This window comes from Sarcophilus harrisii, chromosome 5 (genome assembly GCF_902635505.1).
Source record: "Sarcophilus harrisii chromosome 5, mSarHar1.11, whole genome shotgun sequence".
Taxonomy (NCBI): Eukaryota; Metazoa; Chordata; class Mammalia; order Dasyuromorphia; family Dasyuridae; genus Sarcophilus; species Sarcophilus harrisii.
In genome coordinates this window covers 149,408,322-149,428,037 of record NC_045430.1, presented here as the reverse complement: position 1 = coordinate 149,428,037, position 19,716 = coordinate 149,408,322, and the positions used below count along the sequence as shown (strand labels likewise).

Below are 19,716 nucleotides of genomic sequence, written 5' to 3'. Positions count from 1 at the left end.
TTGCTTGTGCAATAATCATTCCTTCTAAGATCAAAGAAACATCTACTCAGCTAAGTGGTGCAGTGTTTAGAGTACCAGACCTGAAGTCAGGAGGACCAGAGTTCAAATTTGGCCTCAGACACTTAACACTTCCTGGCTGTGTGACCCTGGGCAAGTCACTTAACCCCAACTGCTTAGCCAAAAAAAAAAGAAAAGAAAAAAAGGACATATACTGCATATCGTAGAATGAAGTCTTCTCTTGGGGTGCCAGCTATAGAGGCATTTTCCTAGGCAATTGGAAAGAGTTTTGGACCTGGTATCAGGAAGGACCTGAGTTCAAATATGACCTCAAACAAAAGCTGTGTGAAATTAACTTGTCTGCCTCAGTTTCCTCAACTGTAAAAAGAGGATAACAGCACCTACTTGTAGTGTTCCCATTGGTTTTCTGGAGGTCCTTGGACTAGCCTTCGTTTCAGCAGAGTAATTACTACGAGAATAGCCAGGGATAAAATCCAAATTCTTTATTATCTCCTTCACAGTCTAGTTTCCTTGCCTGGAGCCCAGATCAGCTTCCTTGTGGTCCTCTGGAATGTGTCTTGGTTTCTGTGGGGAAGGCAGGAGGACCACCACCTCTTCTGTCTCTTTCCGAGCATCTCTCCAAACCTTTCTGAGTCTCTCTCTGGCTCAGACTGGCCTTGGTTTCAGTGGAGAAATGCAGGACAGGCCTGCTGCCACAGTGGTGTGAGGCGGAATGAATGAATGTGGCTGAGTTTGCCCCAGTTTATATGCTCTATTACAGTTAAATCCATTCATCATACTGAGTATAAGCCAATCATATCACTAGGGAACCATTATTTGTTATAAGATTAAATCAGTCATACTGAATTAGAGAACTATTAAGCACCATGCTAAACTAGATAACCATTGTCTCATCAATTCCACTGATTTAACATCTTGTAAGAATCTTTGTTTCAAGTACAGAATTCTGACCAATATTATGAAAAGCATCAAATGAGATCATTGTACAGCACTTACTATATGCCAGCATGTGGCAGAGATCTATCTAAATATTAGCCATTAATATTATTAATACCTGTGATCAAGATGAGCACAATGTCCATTCCTTGGTATCCAGTTCTTATATCCTGGACATGGACACAAGTATCGGTGTATACTTACTTATGTTCTCCTGTACTCAGCATGCAATTCTAGTATTTAATGGGTAGTGGAAAAAGAGATGGCCCGGGTGACATAAATATTATGGCTATTCAAAGGCATTAGGAATACTAGATGATGAACTTAGAGATTCATTAATCCTGAGACCCTTTTGATATTTTAGCAATTTGTAAAACAGAGAATCCACTTCTATCAATGAATTAGAGATTCACTTAATCCGATTTATTCATACATGGCAACCAGTCATGGAGTCTGTCCAGCTTGTGAGAACTACCTGTGTTTTCAGTTCCTCTTAACAAAATTTGGTCACCCTCTCAAAATGGTGAGCCAGAAATAGACTTTAGTGGAGGATTACCATATCTATTTACTCTCAAGACATTCATTCCTAGAAATAGAAATTACATGAGGCACATAGTTCTCTGGAGATGGATGCCTTTCCCTATAATTGTTTCCAGACTATCTTGTAGTCTTGGTCACAATACAGCCTAAAGCCAGGCAGGAGCTGGAAAGGGTATTTAAAATTTTCTCCCTGTATTCAGCTGCAGCTTCTAGGAAATGTCAGTTCTGTTCTCCATCCTTATTTCAGCCCCCAACACAAAGGTCAAGTATGTCAAAAGTTTTAAGTTTTAGAGAGAATTCTGGCTTGTCTTGATCTGTGTCAGTCCCTGCTGGCAGAGCACAAAAGAAATTAATTAGGGAACTGAGTGAAAACTGGATAGCTTTTCAGCTCTTCATGAAATTTGGCTTCAAAAATGTGGTTTCATCCTCTTATTGGCATCATGAGTAATTTAAAAATAAGTATATTTATATTCACATAAGAATAAATATGCATCATAATTGACAAATGTGTGCTTTGGTTCATTTGTAGTTTTGTATTGTCCAGAACACTCCCTTAAATAATATAAGAAATGACTGGTTTATTTATATTTTATCTAATTAGGCATTTTCTTTTCTCAATTGCCTTCAGTGTTATGTTCAAGTGTGAATCAATAAAATTTTTATTTTTGTTCTCTTTAGGGCTAGAAAGACCTTGAAGATGTGGTTATCTTTTTAAAAAACCGGATCCAGTTTGGTTCCTAACGTTTATCCAGTTGGATGCTAAGTGCATTTCCCTATATAAATTAGTGTTTTCCTCATTAAATATGTTAAATTGAATGAGTTAAATGTATTACATTAAATGATTTAAATTATTAAAATAAAAAGATCATGAAAAGTTTTATTTCTGTATGGGCTTTTATGTTTACTCTAGGCCTCAGGGAGGATGATAAAGAAATTCTTTTCTCCATCAACTAACATAATTCGTTGAGGGAAACATTTGCTTTATTGCTATACTCCTATTTTTGCTTGGGAGCATATACTTTCCATTTCTGATTTAATACTTTTACTGCTGCAGTGTGAAAATGAGCAGAGCCCAGATGAGCACGTGCATTTACATTAAGATACAGCCATTGCAAAAAGAATCTACTTGAATCCCTTAATTTCTTTAGGATATTTTCTTAATATCTTAAACCTTAAACCTTAAAGGTGAGGGATGACCTTTATGAAGAGATCTTATTTAAGCAACTGGTATGATAGGTTCAGTGCTAGGTGCTGGGCTATCGAAATCTGAAGATTTCCCTAAGTCTTTACCAGACAGTTTTTATCACATCTATAGTCCAGTAAATGCATGCATATATGAGTATACCATTTGGGCAAAAGGGCTATTCTGTAACCATAGCATGCCAAATTTCAAGTGACTTGAATGGAGGTAATAAGCATTGATCAACATGTGATTACTGTGACATTTGTGTTCTCATATTCTGGGACTTCAGTGAGATAATCTTCACTTATCTGAATGGATGGGTTCAAGTATTAATTTCTTCAAGATGATGACAGACTCTAATAAACAAGAGAAAGATGATGGTGACTCAGGCAAATGCTGGAATGGCTTGGTAGGTGGGGTATCTAAAGGCGGCATATCTGTCTGTCATTCCTAACAACTTTGAACTCAACTTCTATTTCACTTCTAGAGAATGACAGCAAGTTTTTGTTAAACTTTCAAATTAATCTCAAGTTCAAGAGTCTTCATATATTGTCTTTGAGAGATTACAGAGCACTGAAGCATATCAGGGCAAGTTTCTCTCTACCCACAAGCTTCTTATAACACAAGGTTTTAGGTCTCACCAACTTTATTCAATATAAAAAAAGGCTTTGTCTCAGGACTCAAGCTATGTCTTTAACAAGCTAGCTGCTTGATATATTAAGAGAATTGTTTGATGGTTTCTAAGATCAGTACTCACACACACATGTGACAACTGGGCGCACTAGCACCCAGGACACCCCAGAATCAGCCGGAGTCAGGATAAGCAAAAGTCCATCTTTATTCTTGATCTTTAGGAGTAGAAGTGAAGGGGATGGAAGAGAATCTCCACAAGTGCCTTCTCCCTCGTCTACCACCCAGCGTGTGTGCCTGGCTAGTCTTACTACACCCCCTATTACCTCCTACAATTCTCTATACACCAATCATCGAGCCAGTATGGATAGTGGAAAGGACCATTTTCCAAGCATATGCCCATAGAGTATTGTCCAATCAGTAGTTAGACTCAAGCGCTTGGCAGTCCCGACCTCAGTGCATCAATTCAATAGTTTCAGCCCTACAAACACACATACACACACCCTAATTACTGAATACAGAGATGATATTTCTGGTAAGGATGACCAATACCATATTTTATTAGGATAATGAACAAAATCAGCTGGTTAAAGTATTGTACAGATAGATATTTTGCATTTGATTTCAGAAGAAGAAAACCAGCTAGATCAAAAAAATTGTTTGGGAAGGTCAGTGAGAACATGAAACAATGAGGTATATATCCAAAAAATATAGAAAGGACACAGCTGCTTTTTTTTAGTGAGCTTACCTTATGTAAATGTTGAAACACATGTAGGGAAAAAAAATTATTAAACAGTATTATAGTGAAGCCAGTGATGAAATACTACAGACAAAAGTTCATTAAGCAATTTTGAATCAAGTTTTACTTCTTTATTTAACTTCTTTAAAAAATTATAATCAAAAGCCTTTTGAAAAAGGACTTGCATTATTTTCCTGTGTTGGGCCAATTTGTTCTTAAATTAAGTAGAATCTCAACATCTTGCGGAGCTAGTTTATAAATTCCAAGTTCATTTAATGCTGCTGTAGCAGTAGGTTCTTCTGTAGCTGACTGTAGTACATCCTTCAAAAGTAGGGCAGATCCAACATTTAAATTCAAGACAATACAGGCTTCTTTGATACTATTTTTAAGAGAGGGAGAAGGCAAACAAAACAAAAAAACTTCTTTACACTCTTATAAAGTAATTTCATTTTGAGATACTAAGTACTCCTTAATAATAGCTTAATCTTTATATATATATATATATATATATATATATATATATATATATATATTTCCTCCCCAATTACATGTTTGTTAAAACATTCATTGTTGGGAGTTTTTTTTTTGTTGTTGTTGTTTTGAGTTCCAAATTCTACCCTTCTCTGAGACAATAATATGATGTAGGTTATACATTGCAATCATGTAAAACATTTACATACTAGTCATTCTGTTCAATACTCAAGCCCCCCCAAAATGAAAGTGTATGAAGTATATTTAGAAATCTTACATATGGAACGAATCCAACCATTCTGGAGAGTAGTTTGGAACTATGCTCAAAAAGTTATCAAACTGTGCATACCCTTTGATCCAGCAGTGTTACTACTGGGCTTATATCCCAAAGAGATTATAAAGAAGGGAAAGGGACCTGTATGTGCCAAAATGTTTGTGGCAGCCCTGTTTGTAGTGGCTAGAAGCTGGAAACTGAGTGGATGCCCATCATTTGGAGAATGGCTGAATAATTGTGGTATATGAATATTATGGAATATTACTGTTCTGTAAGAAATGACCAACAGGATGATTTCAGAAAGGCCTGGAGAGACTTACACGAACTGATGCTGAGTGAAATGAGCAGGACCAGGAGATCATTATATACTTCAACAACAATACTATATGATGACCAGTTCTGATGGACCTGGCCATCCTCAGCAAAGAGATCACCAAATCATTTCCAATGGAGCAGTAATGAACTGAACCAGCTACGTCCAGAGAAAGAACTCTGGGTGATGACTAAAAACCAATACATTGAATTCCCAATCCCTATACTTATGCCCACCTGCATTTTTTATTTCCTTCACAAGCTAATTGTACAATATTTCAGAGTCTGATTCTTTTTGTACAGCAAAATAACGGTTTGATCATGTATACTTATTGTGTATCTAATTTGTATTTTAATATATTTAACATCTACTGGTCATCCTGCCATCTGGGGGAGGGGGTGGGGGGGTAAGAGGTGAAAAATTGGAACAAGAGGTTTGGCAATTGTTAATGCTGTAAAGTTATCCATGCATATAACCTGTAAATAAAAGGCTATTAAAAAATAAATAAATAAATAAAAAATAAAAAACTATAATTAAAAAAAAAAGGAAATCTTACATATGAATCATTATAGCTTTTAGCCCCATTAAAGCTAGATAAAAATATTTCTAATCTTTCAAATTGAAATTTTTTATGTTTTAATTTTCAATAGCTCATCTGTTTCTACTGTATATACTTCCTTTGCTATCAGTCAAGATCTCATGCCTATATAAAGGTAGATTTGGGATATGAGGAAAGAAAAATTAAGAAGCAGAGACAGAAAAAAAAAAGACTAAAGTGAAAATAGGGCAGTATTTATTGACTTATCTTTTATTGTATTATCTACCAGAAGCAATTCTTTAAAAAAAAAAGTCTGTTACTCTGTCTTTAAATTTGGTTTTTAAAAAGATATTCAATTTTAAAATCAATCCTGGAAGCACTTGCTTCTGAATTTCTTTCATACAAGAGAGACATTTGACAGAGTGATAAAAGTTGGGAAGTAGAGCCCTGACAGTCATCCTTAGCAGTTGCTTAAAAGTAACTCGGGCAACTCCAAAGAAGGCTCTATTTAAAAAAAAACAAAAAACAAACAAACAAAAAAAAAAACTTTGCTAAACTATGTTGGTGGGAAGGAGCTTCTCTGTACCAATGAATTCTGAGGTCCAGACCTCACGATATAATGATAACCAAGTTTATTATTATCAGGTTTAAGTAAGTAATGAATAAACTTCAGGTCTGGTTTAAACTTCAATATGAAATGTATTACATTTTACTATCTTAATTTTACCTTTACAGGGACCAAGTATTTTATTTCTTTAGTGCTGACCAAACACAAAGTGGTACTTAAAGAGGTAAGTGGGAGGAAATCATTTTAAAAATCTTATAGGGCAATTTAAATTGGGTTATATTATTATCATTATAGTTAGCTGAATTTAACTGATTCCTATACTTTTGTCACCTTTTATAGAAAGTCTACTACTATCAGCCTTATCTTTTTTAAAAAAAGAAATCAACCTGATCCAACTAATTAGCAAGACTAGTTAAATTTAACAAATCTGCAATTCACTTACTGCTTGAAATAGTTTTCTGGTCTCTTGCAATAGTGGGAAAACAAAGGGAAAAGATTTCGAGTCATGTCAAACTGAAGCTGAGCTGCTCCTCCTTCATTGAAGTAATTTGCAAGAATTATCTGTGTAAAGAAAGAACAATTTATCCCATGAAAGAGACTTTTTCCCACAAATATTAACCTAAGGCCAACTAAGCTATCTACTTACTTCTTGATAGATGTATATATCCAGCTTTTCTACAAGCATTTGCCAGAAAATTTTAAATAAGGAGTAACAAAGCTGTTGTTCCAGTTGAAGTAGATGATCTCTTAAAGAAAGCAACAATGGACAAGCTGAACTTGACAGAGACATTACTGCTTGCTCTGACTGTGAGGGCAAAGACAACCACCTGAAAGAACCAAAAGCGCAATTCACTGCTGAAAAATCTATATAGCAAAAGTTATTTTACATTTTGTTTTGTTTAAAAAGCTGTAACGCGTTTCAAAATTTACTCAAACTGTATGGGAATTATTTTGAATTAAAAAAAATAAACCCAAGCCTTGGTTATCAGTTGAATAAAATTAAAACAGGACAAATCCTAAAGAAAACTACTAAAGATTTTATGCCATACTAATAGTGGTTATTATGAATCAGCTACTTGACTACTAAATCAATATTTAAAGTAAATGTTCAGTTTTTGTAGTAATAACCCAAATGAAACAACTAGGAGTAGTGACATTTTCATATCTGAACATTTTAAAGGTTCAAAGTGTTTAATAAGATTTTAAATATAGTCAAAATCTCACTTTGAGACTAGCCTCCTGGTGAGCTAAAAACCCAGAAAGGGAAAAAAGAAAATAGTATTTTTGGCAGAGAAGAAACAAAAACATAAAGGCTGTGAATGGTCAGATTATTGAAAAGAATTAAGAAAACTTTGACATGATGTCTACAAAAGATCTTTTTCAACTAAAAATCACGAAATGAGAAAATACAGAAAAGACCAGGAAAAGCTGCTGTCAGAAATGGCAGCAGTCAGGGAAGTGAAACTTGGAAGAGGTCAAAGGCAACTGACATTGTAATAAGAGAATGGAGGGAAATAGCCACAAGAGAAGCCGTAGTTCTGAAGGTCTGCTGTCAGCATTTACAAATTCCTTGGGGCAGATACCTATATGCCTTCTAACTTCAGGAGTGGTTGGGAGAGGACACAGTAGTATATAGTTCAACAAGCGATCAAGATCAAATCAAGAAACTAAGTTATTTTCCATAAACTCAGGTTAAAATGGCAAGAAATATAAACTATCCTTTAGAAAGATTTAATTGGAAAATTTCAAATTAATGGGACTTAAGTATAAAGAGCTATTAACCCTCTAATAATAATCAGGATAGCTCATTCTCTAATGATTCTGGATGTTAATTCTAAACAGATGTTATTACAAAAAATTTAATTCTAATTGAGACTACAAAGATTCCTATAAATGAGGATAGAGAAAACTCACCCACCTTTCTTTTGTGTATAATTTGGCTGCATCTTTGATATCTCTGAAGACGTGGTCTACTTGACGAGTCAACATGTCAAGCTTCAAGCGCTCCAAGAGGTTAATCATATCATCAAAAACTGAGCTCTCCATAGAGGCTAGCTGCCCTAGCTGCAATTTACTGAGAGCCTTACTCTCTGCAAGAACTTCCAAAGCAGCCTGCTGAAGTTGCAAGAAGAACTAAAAGCCAAAAAAAAAAAAAAAAGTTTATATATTCTAATATAGTAGTATATGTGTGTGTGTACATATATATATATTACTACTATAAGGTTTTTTCCCCCCTAAAATAATTGTGTGATAGAAACTGTCTGAGAAGCAAACTAAAAATGTCACTGACTTTTACAGTGATATTAGTATAGTCATTTTTTCTTAATAACTGAAACACTAGATAATTTATTTTCATCCTACCATCTTATTCTCCCACATGTGACCATAAAAATAAAAAGTAAAACAGAGTACGAGTTTTCTCTAGAAACTTGGGTTAGAAACTTGTTGAGTTTTCCCTAAGGTATTTCTTTTGATTTACAAGTCTCTCCTGAGGAAATATAATTTCTGCCTTCAAGAAAGAGATGGGGGCTATGAATGTGAAATGTTATACTTGTTAACCACAGGTGAGATGTACTTTTGGCTTTGCTGTATTACAAGGAAAGTCTGGGGTAAGGGATATAGGAAAAAGTCTATCTGGAAATGACTGTGACTTTGTAAAAACAAGAGGCACCTTAAAATTTCAATATACTTCAGTGTATCAAATATAAAAGTTTCAATATACAGCAAAATATTTACACATCTTTTGTGATAGCAAAGAAAGTAAATGTCTATCAACTAGGAATAGCTAAAAAAAAAAAAAAAAAAAAAAAAAAAAACTTGTGCGACATGAATGTAACAACCTATTACTGCATTGTAACAAATAATGAAATGTGAAGAATTCAGAAAAGCCCAGGAGGAAATATGTAGTCAAAGGTGCAGAATCAGAAAAATATATACAATGAATACAGTGGAAATGAACAGGAATCTCCTCCTTCTCTCCAAATTCTATCATTATAATGAACCAAGTTTGGCCCCAAAAAGAGATGAGAAAACACATATCCCTCCCAAAACTCCAAACAGTATCAGATTTAGCTGATGTCTGGTTAAGTTTTGCTGATACACATTCTTCTTTTTGTTAAAAAGGAAGATTCACTGAGTAGGAAAGTAATATAGTTGGAAATGAAAGTGATATAAAAACAAGCAGGAAAAAAAAAGTTTTAACACACACCATTTGGGAAGTCATAAAATTAAATACCATATATATAAAATTTTCACTGAGCCAAGTAAAATTTGAATAATCAAGAATATATGTGTGTGTGTGTATACGTACCTAAACATTTGTATATTACAAACACACATATATGTATACAGTCAGGAAGTGACTATATATTTTTATCTTTTTTTTTTTTCAATTAAAATTCTGGATAGCACTAAGTGGCAAACACACTATCAAAAATCATTTTAGGAGCATCAGGCATTTTGGTGACTTCAAAGTAGTAATAAATTCACTTTTATATAATTTTTGATAAATTCTAAAGCATTTTCCTCACAATCCTGTGAATTAGGTAATGATGTAATAAATGTCACTTTAATAAACTGCAAATACTTTGGCTTCACCAAATTCTTTGGCTTCAATTGAACAAAACATGAATTATGACAGGGCTTTGCTTTTTTAGGCATTTAATAGTAAAATTCAGGTATCTAAAATATTTAGACCAAAAACTTTCATATTTTGTTAATTATAGGAATAGAGGTTTTGTGTGTGTGTGTGTGTGCGCGCACACATCATGCTGGAAACAAACACCCAGAATAAGGGGTATAGCATAAGAACATTTTAATAAAAGCTAAAAAATATATTGTAACATATAAGAAAAAGATAAACATAAGGCATCAAAGTAATGTGACCATATAACAATTGAAACATACTGATAAAAGCATTACTGGTTTAGGAGATACCCCAAGAATAAACTAAGAATGAGGAAATTCTAAAGAAATATTAAGGAAATTAAGCCTATTTACAAAGTTAAAAATATTCACATGAAAAAATTTTTTTAACAAATGGTTTAAAATTTAAGAGGGAAATACTATATATATGTTCTTTTGTATATCCCCTTCTCACATTAATGCCAGAGTGCTGACAAAACAGTTAAGGAAATAGGGATATAAGGAAATGACTTTAGCTTTCATATAAGAAGTAGTGTAGAATTTCCCAAGATGCATATAAATCATTATTAGGCCAAAAAGGCTCTTATTTTCCTACCTAGAAGCAACAAGAGAGAATGTTGGGAGAAGGAAACAGGAAAATCTAATAGCCAAAGAGCTAGAGAGGACCTAAGAACTATACACTCACATAGATTAGAAATAACAATGTAATGCAATACTTAAAAAAGATTCAAGTAGAAAAAGATTCAAGATTTGCTTTGAGAGCAAAAATCATTACTTTGAAATGATGAAAGAATAAAAAATATCAATGGAAATCAAGGGAAGCTAAGAAAGAACAAGTCTAAATTCACTTATATTTCCATTGAAGACCAACATTAATATTTAAAATATAATTCAGTAAAAAAAAGAAAAATGTAAAATCCTATACTTGGGATTCAACAAAACAATTGCACAAGTACAGAATAAGGGATTCAATGTAAAATATAGTTTTGGGGACTTGCAAACAAGATGAGTCAAGTGTGGTGTAGAAGCCAAAAATGGTGATGGGATCTTGGGCTACAGTAATTTAGAAGCAACAAGGTGTCTAGAAAAGGGAGTTACAATCCCATTGTATTCTACCCAGGTTAGGCCACAGTTGAAAGATGTTATTTAATTTAAAGAAAAAAAAGATTTTGCATGATAAAAGGCAATTCTCAAAATGAAAATAAATGCACTGGAGAATAATTTTCACAATAAATATACCTGATGAAAATCAACAAAGCCATTGTAAAGGCAGAAGAATTGTGATCAAGAGAGTGAGGGGATTCAAAATCTAATGCCAAAGTTAAAACTGGTTGAAAGGAAAGGTCGGTTAGCCAATATAAGAGAATATTCTATAGAAGGATATGATTGCTGTCTTTAAAGTTTTAAAGAGCTGTTAAGTAAAAAACGCTCTCCACCTTTTAAAAACATTATTCTAAATTAGGTGGTAGTTGCAGAAAAATTTTGGGCTTCTAATATTACAAGACATTGGCAATTTCTCAAGAAAGCATTGAATCCATTTTATGAAGAGTAAGGAAAAACTTCCTATTGACTTGAAACTACCTAAAAATAGAATGTACAGTGAGTCAAGTTGACAAGCACTTATGAATGCCATTATGTTTTTTTTTTATCATTATGGCATTGTGCCAGACACTGTGCTAGAAATGCAACTATAAACAGAAAGCCATTCCCTGCTCCTAAGAAGCTTACATTCTAAAGAAAGAAGGCAATACATGAAAGGGAGATGAAAAGCAGGGATTGTTCTGGGTACTTTCCTTAAAATGGAGGTTTTTAGGTAGTCCCAGTTCCAAATCTATATGAAAAAATGTCAGTTCTTCAATGGAAAAAATGGTCAAATGGTAAGCTATTTTTAAAGGAAACAAATTGTTGTGAATCTGTTGAAAACTTCTTTAAATTATCTAATACCAAAGAAATATAAATTTTAAAAAAACTCCCAAGTTTTCTGAAAAAGAAGCACTTGAATACATTCTTGGTGCAAATGTAACTAATGTAAGATAAGGATCTATCTGGCAATATACAACATGATATATAAAATGGATCATACCCTATTACAAAGCTGCTTAAGTTGTGGGTCATGACCCCATATCAGATCATGGAATTGAATGTGGGGTTACAAAATTATTAGTAGTAAATGTTTGATTTGTATGCCTATTTTATATACTCATATATCCAGGATCATGTAAAAATTTCTCAGGTGAAAAAGAGTCATAAGTGCAAAAAGTTTAAGAAGCCCTACTCTGTTCTGCTAGCACAAATTGCTTTTGTTGTTATTCTGCACCTTTGATTTCATCAATACAGGGAAAAATCTGTGTGGAAACACTCTCCACCAATGAAGACCAATTATTCTCTAAAGCTGAGAACTACTCAGAGACATCTCAATCTTCGATTGTATTTGACCCTTTTTCTCTCACCTAATGTCTGTGATTTCAAAACAGCATGAAAGAAATAGAAAGAGTTTTTTAATGGAAACTAAGAAAAGAAAACTGGACTTCTGGAGAAGTTTCCATTGGCTCTAAGATATTAAATGACTGATTTTGATCCCAGAGCTTCTTGACTTAAGAGCAGAATTATTACTGACTAAATATTTTCTCTTATATATTAGCTATTTTATTTGTAACTACTAAAAACTGGAAACTAGCCTATGTTTCAATGATTCTTGAAGAATGGTTGAATAAATTATAGTATATCAATGCAATGGCATATTACTTCATCATAAAAAATAACATCAAAATCACATGGAAAGTTATGCAAGGCAATGAATGCAGCAACAGAAAAACTGGCTGAATTTCTATATGATACTTATATTAATTAGTCTTCAGACTACACAAATATACCCCCTTTCAAAAGTATGAGCAAAACTAAGTATACAGATGGAAAAGAAATTAGAATAAGATATAGTAGGTACGAATATAAAGTATCTTAATTTTATGGTTTGTTTTGGAATTTCATTTCATAGTTTCCTATTAACTTTCATCAAAAAAAAAATTTCAATGGAAAGGATAGATTATTCACTAAAAAATAAGTGGTTATGTTGAACATAATAATTTAAAAACTTAAATAAAAAATCACAAATAATTTGCCTTTGCAATTCTTGAAAAACTTTTTAAAACTATTTTAAAACCACAGTAATATGACATTTTTCTTAAAGTGAGTGATTAAGATAAAAAATAATAATCATCCAAATCTCTGTCAAAATAGTTGGTATTAACAAGTTCAAAATATCTACCACGTTACAGCCAAAGAATTGAAGGGGGGGGGGGGGGGGTATCACTCGTAGTGATTCTAAAGCTATTTTTTAATTTTAGAAATTATTTTAAAGTTAAGATAATCAAACTTTGTATATTTATTTTGGGAATAAAGTAGAACGAAAAACTCTTCCTAAAGATAATGCTGATGCCATCAGCTATAAACTGTATGTTTAGTGGAATGGTTGGCTCTTGTTCTCCAATGATTCAAGTTAATCAGAATTTCAGGATTTCTTATCACATTTGAGGTTTCAAGTTGAGAAAATCCTATACCTTGGTCATATATCTTAAAATTTTAGAAATAGTATCTCTCATATATTTAAACTTTTGAAAGAATGAAAATAATTTAGAATTACATTTTTAAAATAACTAATAGAAAAAAACATCCACTTACAACATTGTCAGCCCAGTCTGCTAGTACTGTTGAAATATAGTTGACAGCATTAAGAATTGCACAGTATCGAAAAGCAAGGGAAGCTCTGGTCTCTTCTTTCATAACTTGAGTTAATCGTATCCTGAAATCATCAACTAAATCTTTCTGTAATTCCAGGAATTGAAGCCTTCTAGAAGCTGTAGGAAGATTCTTATACCTGTCTGCAAAGAAAAGTTAAAAAGACATTGGGGCTCTTTTTTAAACCTGATATGCCCAAATTAGGTTTTTTTCTTCAAAAAACACAGGAAATTAAATTGGCTACAACATACAATTGGGGCCCCCCCTTTTTTTGGTGAACTGTTACTGCCAGGAGACAAGTGTAAAACTTAAGAGATAAGCAGGTCAGTGCTGGGACAGTTGGGACAACTGGGACAGAGGTGGAGAACCTGAGCATCTGGAGACACGATGGACAAAGACTGTGGTGTCTTCCTCTGACACAGACATCCTCCATAAATATTATCCCAATTCAAAAAGAATCACTTCTTCTTTATTTTTGATAACTTATACTCGAGTATACTAATCAACCAATTATCAGCTATTTACTGGAGACACTTAAGAAAAAAGACTTCTGAACACTGTGTTTTATGAAATTTCCTCTCATTTGGCTTTATCTGGGGCAGTAAAGCAGTATTCTCCATACACAAATAAATTCCTAAGGTATCTTCTGAATTATTAAAATATTTCAGAGATGGAAAATTGGCCCACAATCTGTCAAAACCCAAATTTTGAATTTGATGGCTCTGTGTTGCTCCCTGTGTAGTTTCCATTTTAATTGAAGCCAAATTTCCCAATTCCAATTATTTGGAAATATATATCTGAGTAGCACCTGTTATAACAAGCAGCAGGGTCATAAATGTCTCTGCACAATCTGGAACTTTCATTTCATCAACATCAGTGATATCCTTATATTGTGAAACCCAAGCAGCTTCTGATGAAAGCATTGAGTCCATCTTCTGAAGAGCAACTGAAATACATACAAAATGATGTCACTTTTAAGTGTTTATATTATTCACCTTCAAACTCAAGTTTCTCAGGAAAGATCATGATTTAAAAAAAAAATAAAACAAGCAAATCAACACTGAAAGTGAACATCCATCATTATTCATTGCCAATGTTACATAAAATCTTATTTTAACATTAAAACTTATTACTGACAAAAAGTGTTTTAAATAATTATATTTAATTAATTTAAATGCCATCACTGGACATTCTTCTGATATTGCAAATACTACAAATCAAGGAATCTAGCATCACAGTGTCATAGCTTTAAAGTTCAGAAAGACATTAGAAACCATCAAGTCCAACTCCTTTATTTCATAGGTGAGAAAACTGAGGCAGGCAGAAGTTAAGTGATCTACCCAAGTTCACATAACTAATTAAGGGTCTCAAGGCAAGATCTGAACTCAGGTCTTCCTAATACTATGTCCCTTTCCACCATGGTGACTCTTCTCATACCATTCTGATAATCAGAGAATTTTATAGAGTCAAAATAGGTTTCAGAGAATGTAATATTTTGTATATCATGGGTCATTTTCATCTGGTAAAGTATTTTTTAAAAATTATGACTTTAAATGTATAAAAATGGGTTTACAAAAAAAATCCATTCCATTAACATATAGTGATCAGACCAAGTTACGAACTTCTGATCTTTTTCAACCCTTGTATTTCTGACAGAAGAGGATATTTGTCTGCTCTTCAGTAAAAATATAAACAGTGCAATGTTTGTTAAGTAGTAAGATTCCACAGGAAGAAAAAGAAAGGATGTCTGTTTTGTCCTGGTGAAGGCCAGACCAAAAATAATTTCAGCTATGTAGTTCTTATATTAAAGGATGGAGTGTCCTATATGTATCTAAGAAGATTCTAATGGTTAAGAGTCCTTTATTATTAGGTGATAGAAAGCAGACTTCTGAATCAGGTGTCCTAGAAAGGGTGACTCCTAAACAGTATTTTATGAAATTTCTTCTCATTTCTTTTTATCTGGGGCAGTACAGCTGTATTCTCCATATACACATAAATTCTCAAGATCTCTTCTTAATTATTAAAATATTTCAGATATGGAAATAGAAGACTTTAGCCAGATGTGTACAAAGATCTGACATTTCTCATCTCTGTTTCTGTAGCTTCTAGGTCAACACAACCACTCTTCTTAAATGTTTGCCTCCTCTTTTCCTCATGCACTTCAAGCTATATGTTTATTTGTTTCTCTGCCTGGCTCTCATGACAAGGAGGAAATGAATCAGATGGCACAAAGACTGAAAACTCACTCTTTCCCTTTATTCCTGCCTCTCTCCTCTGAACTTCTCTACTTATGTTAAGAATAGCACCATAGTCCTACTCTTCTAGATTTGTAACCTCAGACATCTTAAAAGCTTCCCTCTCCCCCTCTCATCTCTCTTCTCTTATCTCCAAATAGTTGTCAGTTCTGCCAATTTTGCTTTCATGGCATCTCAAATCATCTTGCGTTCATTCCACTCTCATGGCCATTATGTTAGTACGTACAAACTATGATCACATTTCATCTATACTATTAGAATAGTCTCCTAATTGGTTTCCCTGCTTCCTATCTCCCTAGGTCAGGGGAAAAGCACAAAAACGATAAACCATAAATTTATATACCATGTCTCCCTCCCAAGCCTAATAATAATATAGCTTCTTACATTTTCTTTCCATCGTTAACCATCTTTGAAAGCAGGTCTCCTCTGAGAGAATATGCATACAACTAGGAAAGGAGCTGGGATATCCATGAACACTTTGTAGCTCCCTTTCAAACAGAAGTACCTCATCCACCAAGTGACAGAAGAGATTGTCATCATACAAAAGACATGGAATATCGGCAGCTAATTTCTCAAGAACCAGCATCATAAGAGCACGAGAAAATTCTAGCTAGAAGAAACAGAAGCACATAGATGTAAATAACATCTTAGTATTATCTAATAATACACAATTAACTTTAAAATGAGCTCTTTGATAATGGTTTTCTTACCCTTGCATTTACAGACGAGCCTACTTTATCTAATATTGGTTGAATTTTCTCATCTAGAAACCTAGCATGGTTTCCAATCCACATAAGTACCTGAGTCAGGTACCACTCAGGCTAAAAAAGAAAATAAAAGTCATAAAATTATAGATTAAAATTAAACTTACAAAATAAATGTTTTTAATTGCATAATGCAGCATCATGATTAACTTCACTGAGATCAATTAAAAAGCATTCTATTTGAAAGAGTATTTTTGTCCTACATTTTGTACATTTCTAGTATTTGGCACTAAAATGTTTAAATATACTAATTCAGTATCTACAACTTTAAAAAATGATACTAAAAGCTAGTAACACACTTTTAAAAAATGCTCAGAAAAATGGAATGGGCACTTTAAAAAATATGATTTTTATGTGCTTTTGTCCTTTTAAAGTAGAAATTAAAATAATTTCTCAAAATTGTTTAAAGGGAAATAATAAGCCAGTCTGTGTTAAGCCGTCATCTCTTTAACATCAGAGTTCAATGCCTAAAGTCAAAGGCAATTCGTTTAATTGCCCAAAAGAACACTCTCTAGATTGGAGCTACATATAATGAAGTTTTGATAACAAATAAAAAACCATTTCGAATTGACTGTCTTTTTCCATCAAATTTCACTTTCTCCCTAAGGAACTAGAATATATGTCTCTGAGAATAATTTGTGACAGGATTTCTAGTTGACAGGGCAAACAGTTATGGAGTAAAAAGTTGGAGGGCAGAATATTGGTTTTTTACAAAAGCTGAGTTTGATAAAAAAAAAAAAAAAGTTGACACAAGTTCCTTCTTGTCCTTCTACAACTTCACTGACTTGTCCTCTTCTAGACTAAACTTCCCTCTAGTTCTACTTTGCTCTGTTTCTCTTTTCTCCAAAAGTTTTAACAAAAGTAAAATTTAAAAAAAGTATATCTCCCATACTTGTTAAATCCTTCTTTATTTTCAAATTATAAAAAGACAAATCATATTTTAACTTTTGAACATACAATGCATTGAACAGTGAGGTTTTTAATATTGCCATTATTCCATGAAAACAAGTGCATGCAAGATTGCTTCCCATTTCTTCAGGATGAAGAATAGATGTGGACAATAAATGGAAAGTTACACAATTGGGAGTAATCTACCCAAAGAGCTTCGCTGTTTTCCATTTTTCTTCTCCCCCAACTTAGAAGAATTCAAGCACTAAAATGTATGTGGATGCAAAAAAAAAAAAATTCTTGTATTCTTATTTTGTGAAAGGTAATTAGGTAGCTAAAGGTATAGTAAAAACACTCAGTTGGATCCTGTGGCATGCATGTACCCAAGTACTTGCAATCATGTTACATCATGTCAATGTGACATAAATGTCCCAACTTATGCACATCACTTTCCATATATGCATTTTTCTAGGGTAAGTTTCCAGTCAAACTAAAGGAATTTTAATATCTAGAGAACAAAACATGTTAGCTCCAAAGTTTCTAAATGAAGTCATGTTTTCATTTAAAACTGCTAAAGAATATATACAAATAATACTTGATGCAAACAAACAACTCATATGAAAGATGGTAATTTCACACCTTGCTTATAACATTAGTTTGTCGATTCCCACTGAAGTGATACCTGAACCTCTTCTGGAGGGGAGTCAGCATAATCTGAATGGGAAGGATGACCAGAGGTGAAGCTGGAAGAGAATATTTTTCTGGAAGTTGTTTTGGTTCAGTCAGTAATTCATCTCTGAGATGATTAAGTCAAGGTAAAAGTAACAAAAATTATATGTTTAGAAAATCATGAGTTTATAAAAAATATCCAGCATTGGAATGTAACATATACATTTTAATCATTTTTACTCAGAGATTCTATGATTATTATATTTATATGTCCCCCCAGGAAGCTGCTGCTAAGAAGAACACTCCTAATATACACCAAAATATTAATAATAGCACTTCAGAGATAGAAGAGAACAAAAAACAAAATAGATATATTCATTGAATAGGGAATGAAATAGCAAATTATAGTGTTTAAGAAATGACAAATATGATGACTACAGAGAAGCAAAAAATCTACATGAACTAATGTAAAAATGAATTAAGAGTCCAAATTCCCTAATATATACAAGGAATACAATAATAAAAAAAATTGAATGATGCAAGATTACAAAGAAAAGCATGATTCCAAACAAGGTATGAGAAGACACTCTATCTTACCCTCTTGTAGAAGCAAGAAGTCTATGAGCATAGTATTGTACATACTTTCAGGCTTTTTTGAAAGATTGATTATTTTTCCTGATTTTTCCCCCTTTTTCCTTTTTGGGTTTTTTTTTTTTTTTTTTTTGGTTAAAAATTATTATTTATTTGGGATTTATGACAAAATATGATTAGGAGTTACAACAACTTGAAGTATGGAGGAGTCATCAGTAGAATGACCCCCACCTGCATGGTAAAATCAAACCTCTACCACCAACTTAATTACCATTCCTCCCTTAAACCTTGATAGTCTTGGATTCTGAACCCACAAGTTGTAGAAAGAGCAGTGTTCCTCAAATGTCCAGATCTGCTTCTAGACCAGTCCCTGCACCCATCTTTGAGGGGAATTATCATTGTGGAGAAGGAACTCAGCTTCCTCACTACAAGAATCAGCAACTGCTGACTCTGCCTCTGAAAAGATAAGCAAAAGGGCCCTGGGAATGGTAGTATTCCCCACACAATCAATCCTTCTTCTAGCCCAGCCTTCATAGCCATCATTGTGAGAAGCAACTCAGTGGAGAAGGGAGCAATCATCACTACCCCACTGCCACCCACTGGTCAGGCAAACCAGACTAGCAGAAATAGCAAGATGCTTTGAGAAAGACAGGAGGCTGCTTGTGCCAGGCAAATCAAACTATCACCACCACCTCTCCTTTCAAATCCTGATGAAGACAGCTTAAGACCCTGAACTGAAGAGCCCCGAGAAGAACAATGTTTTATGCTGATCCTGTTTACAATAAATTGCTTTTGTCATTTAAGTCATGGTTCTTCCTCTCAGAACTTGGTACAGAATTCACCTGATCTGTAATGGTTAAGTTTAAAAATCAGCCTTCCTACTAATCACTAATCTATTGCCTCAAGGAATTTAACTGACTTTGAAGAATGCTTGTAAACACAAGGGAGCCTGGCCTAAT

General features: G+C 33.5%; 2 protein-coding genes across 8 annotated transcripts in view; one reads left to right on the top strand and one right to left on the bottom strand.

Annotated features, from left to right (window-relative positions):
• EFCAB10 (EF-hand calcium binding domain 10) overlaps nucleotides 1-2,342 on the top strand; it is a 28,699-nt gene extending 26,357 nt beyond the window's left edge. For both annotated transcript variants that reach the window (XM_003771491.4, XM_031938748.1), the window contains exon 4: nucleotides 2,173-2,342. In XM_003771491.4, the coding sequence (XP_003771539.1) occupies nucleotides 2,173-2,209 (37 nt within the window). In that variant the 3' untranslated portion in view covers nucleotides 2,210-2,342. The remainder of the gene's footprint in view (nucleotides 1-2,172) is intronic.
• A 1,502-nt stretch (nucleotides 2,343-3,844) lies between these two features.
• The window catches only part of RINT1 (RAD50 interactor 1), a 36,467-nt gene continuing 20,595 nt past the window's right edge, over nucleotides 3,845-19,716 (bottom strand). For all 6 annotated transcript variants that reach the window (XM_031938741.1, XM_031938742.1, XM_031938738.1 and 3 more), the window contains 9 exons: nucleotides 18,137-18,293; nucleotides 16,556-16,666; nucleotides 16,230-16,455; nucleotides 14,399-14,536; nucleotides 13,534-13,733; nucleotides 8,129-8,343; nucleotides 6,857-7,037; nucleotides 6,653-6,771; nucleotides 3,845-4,425 (listed from right to left, as the gene is read on the bottom strand). In XM_031938741.1, coding sequence (XP_031794601.1) covers nucleotides 4,233-4,425; nucleotides 6,653-6,771; nucleotides 6,857-7,037; nucleotides 8,129-8,343; nucleotides 13,534-13,733; nucleotides 14,399-14,536; nucleotides 16,230-16,455; nucleotides 16,556-16,666; nucleotides 18,137-18,293 — 1,540 coding nt within the window. In that variant the 3' untranslated portion in view covers nucleotides 3,845-4,232. The remainder of the gene's footprint in view (nucleotides 4,426-6,652; nucleotides 6,772-6,856; nucleotides 7,038-8,128; nucleotides 8,344-13,533; nucleotides 13,734-14,398; nucleotides 14,537-16,229; nucleotides 16,456-16,555; nucleotides 16,667-18,136; nucleotides 18,294-19,716) is intronic.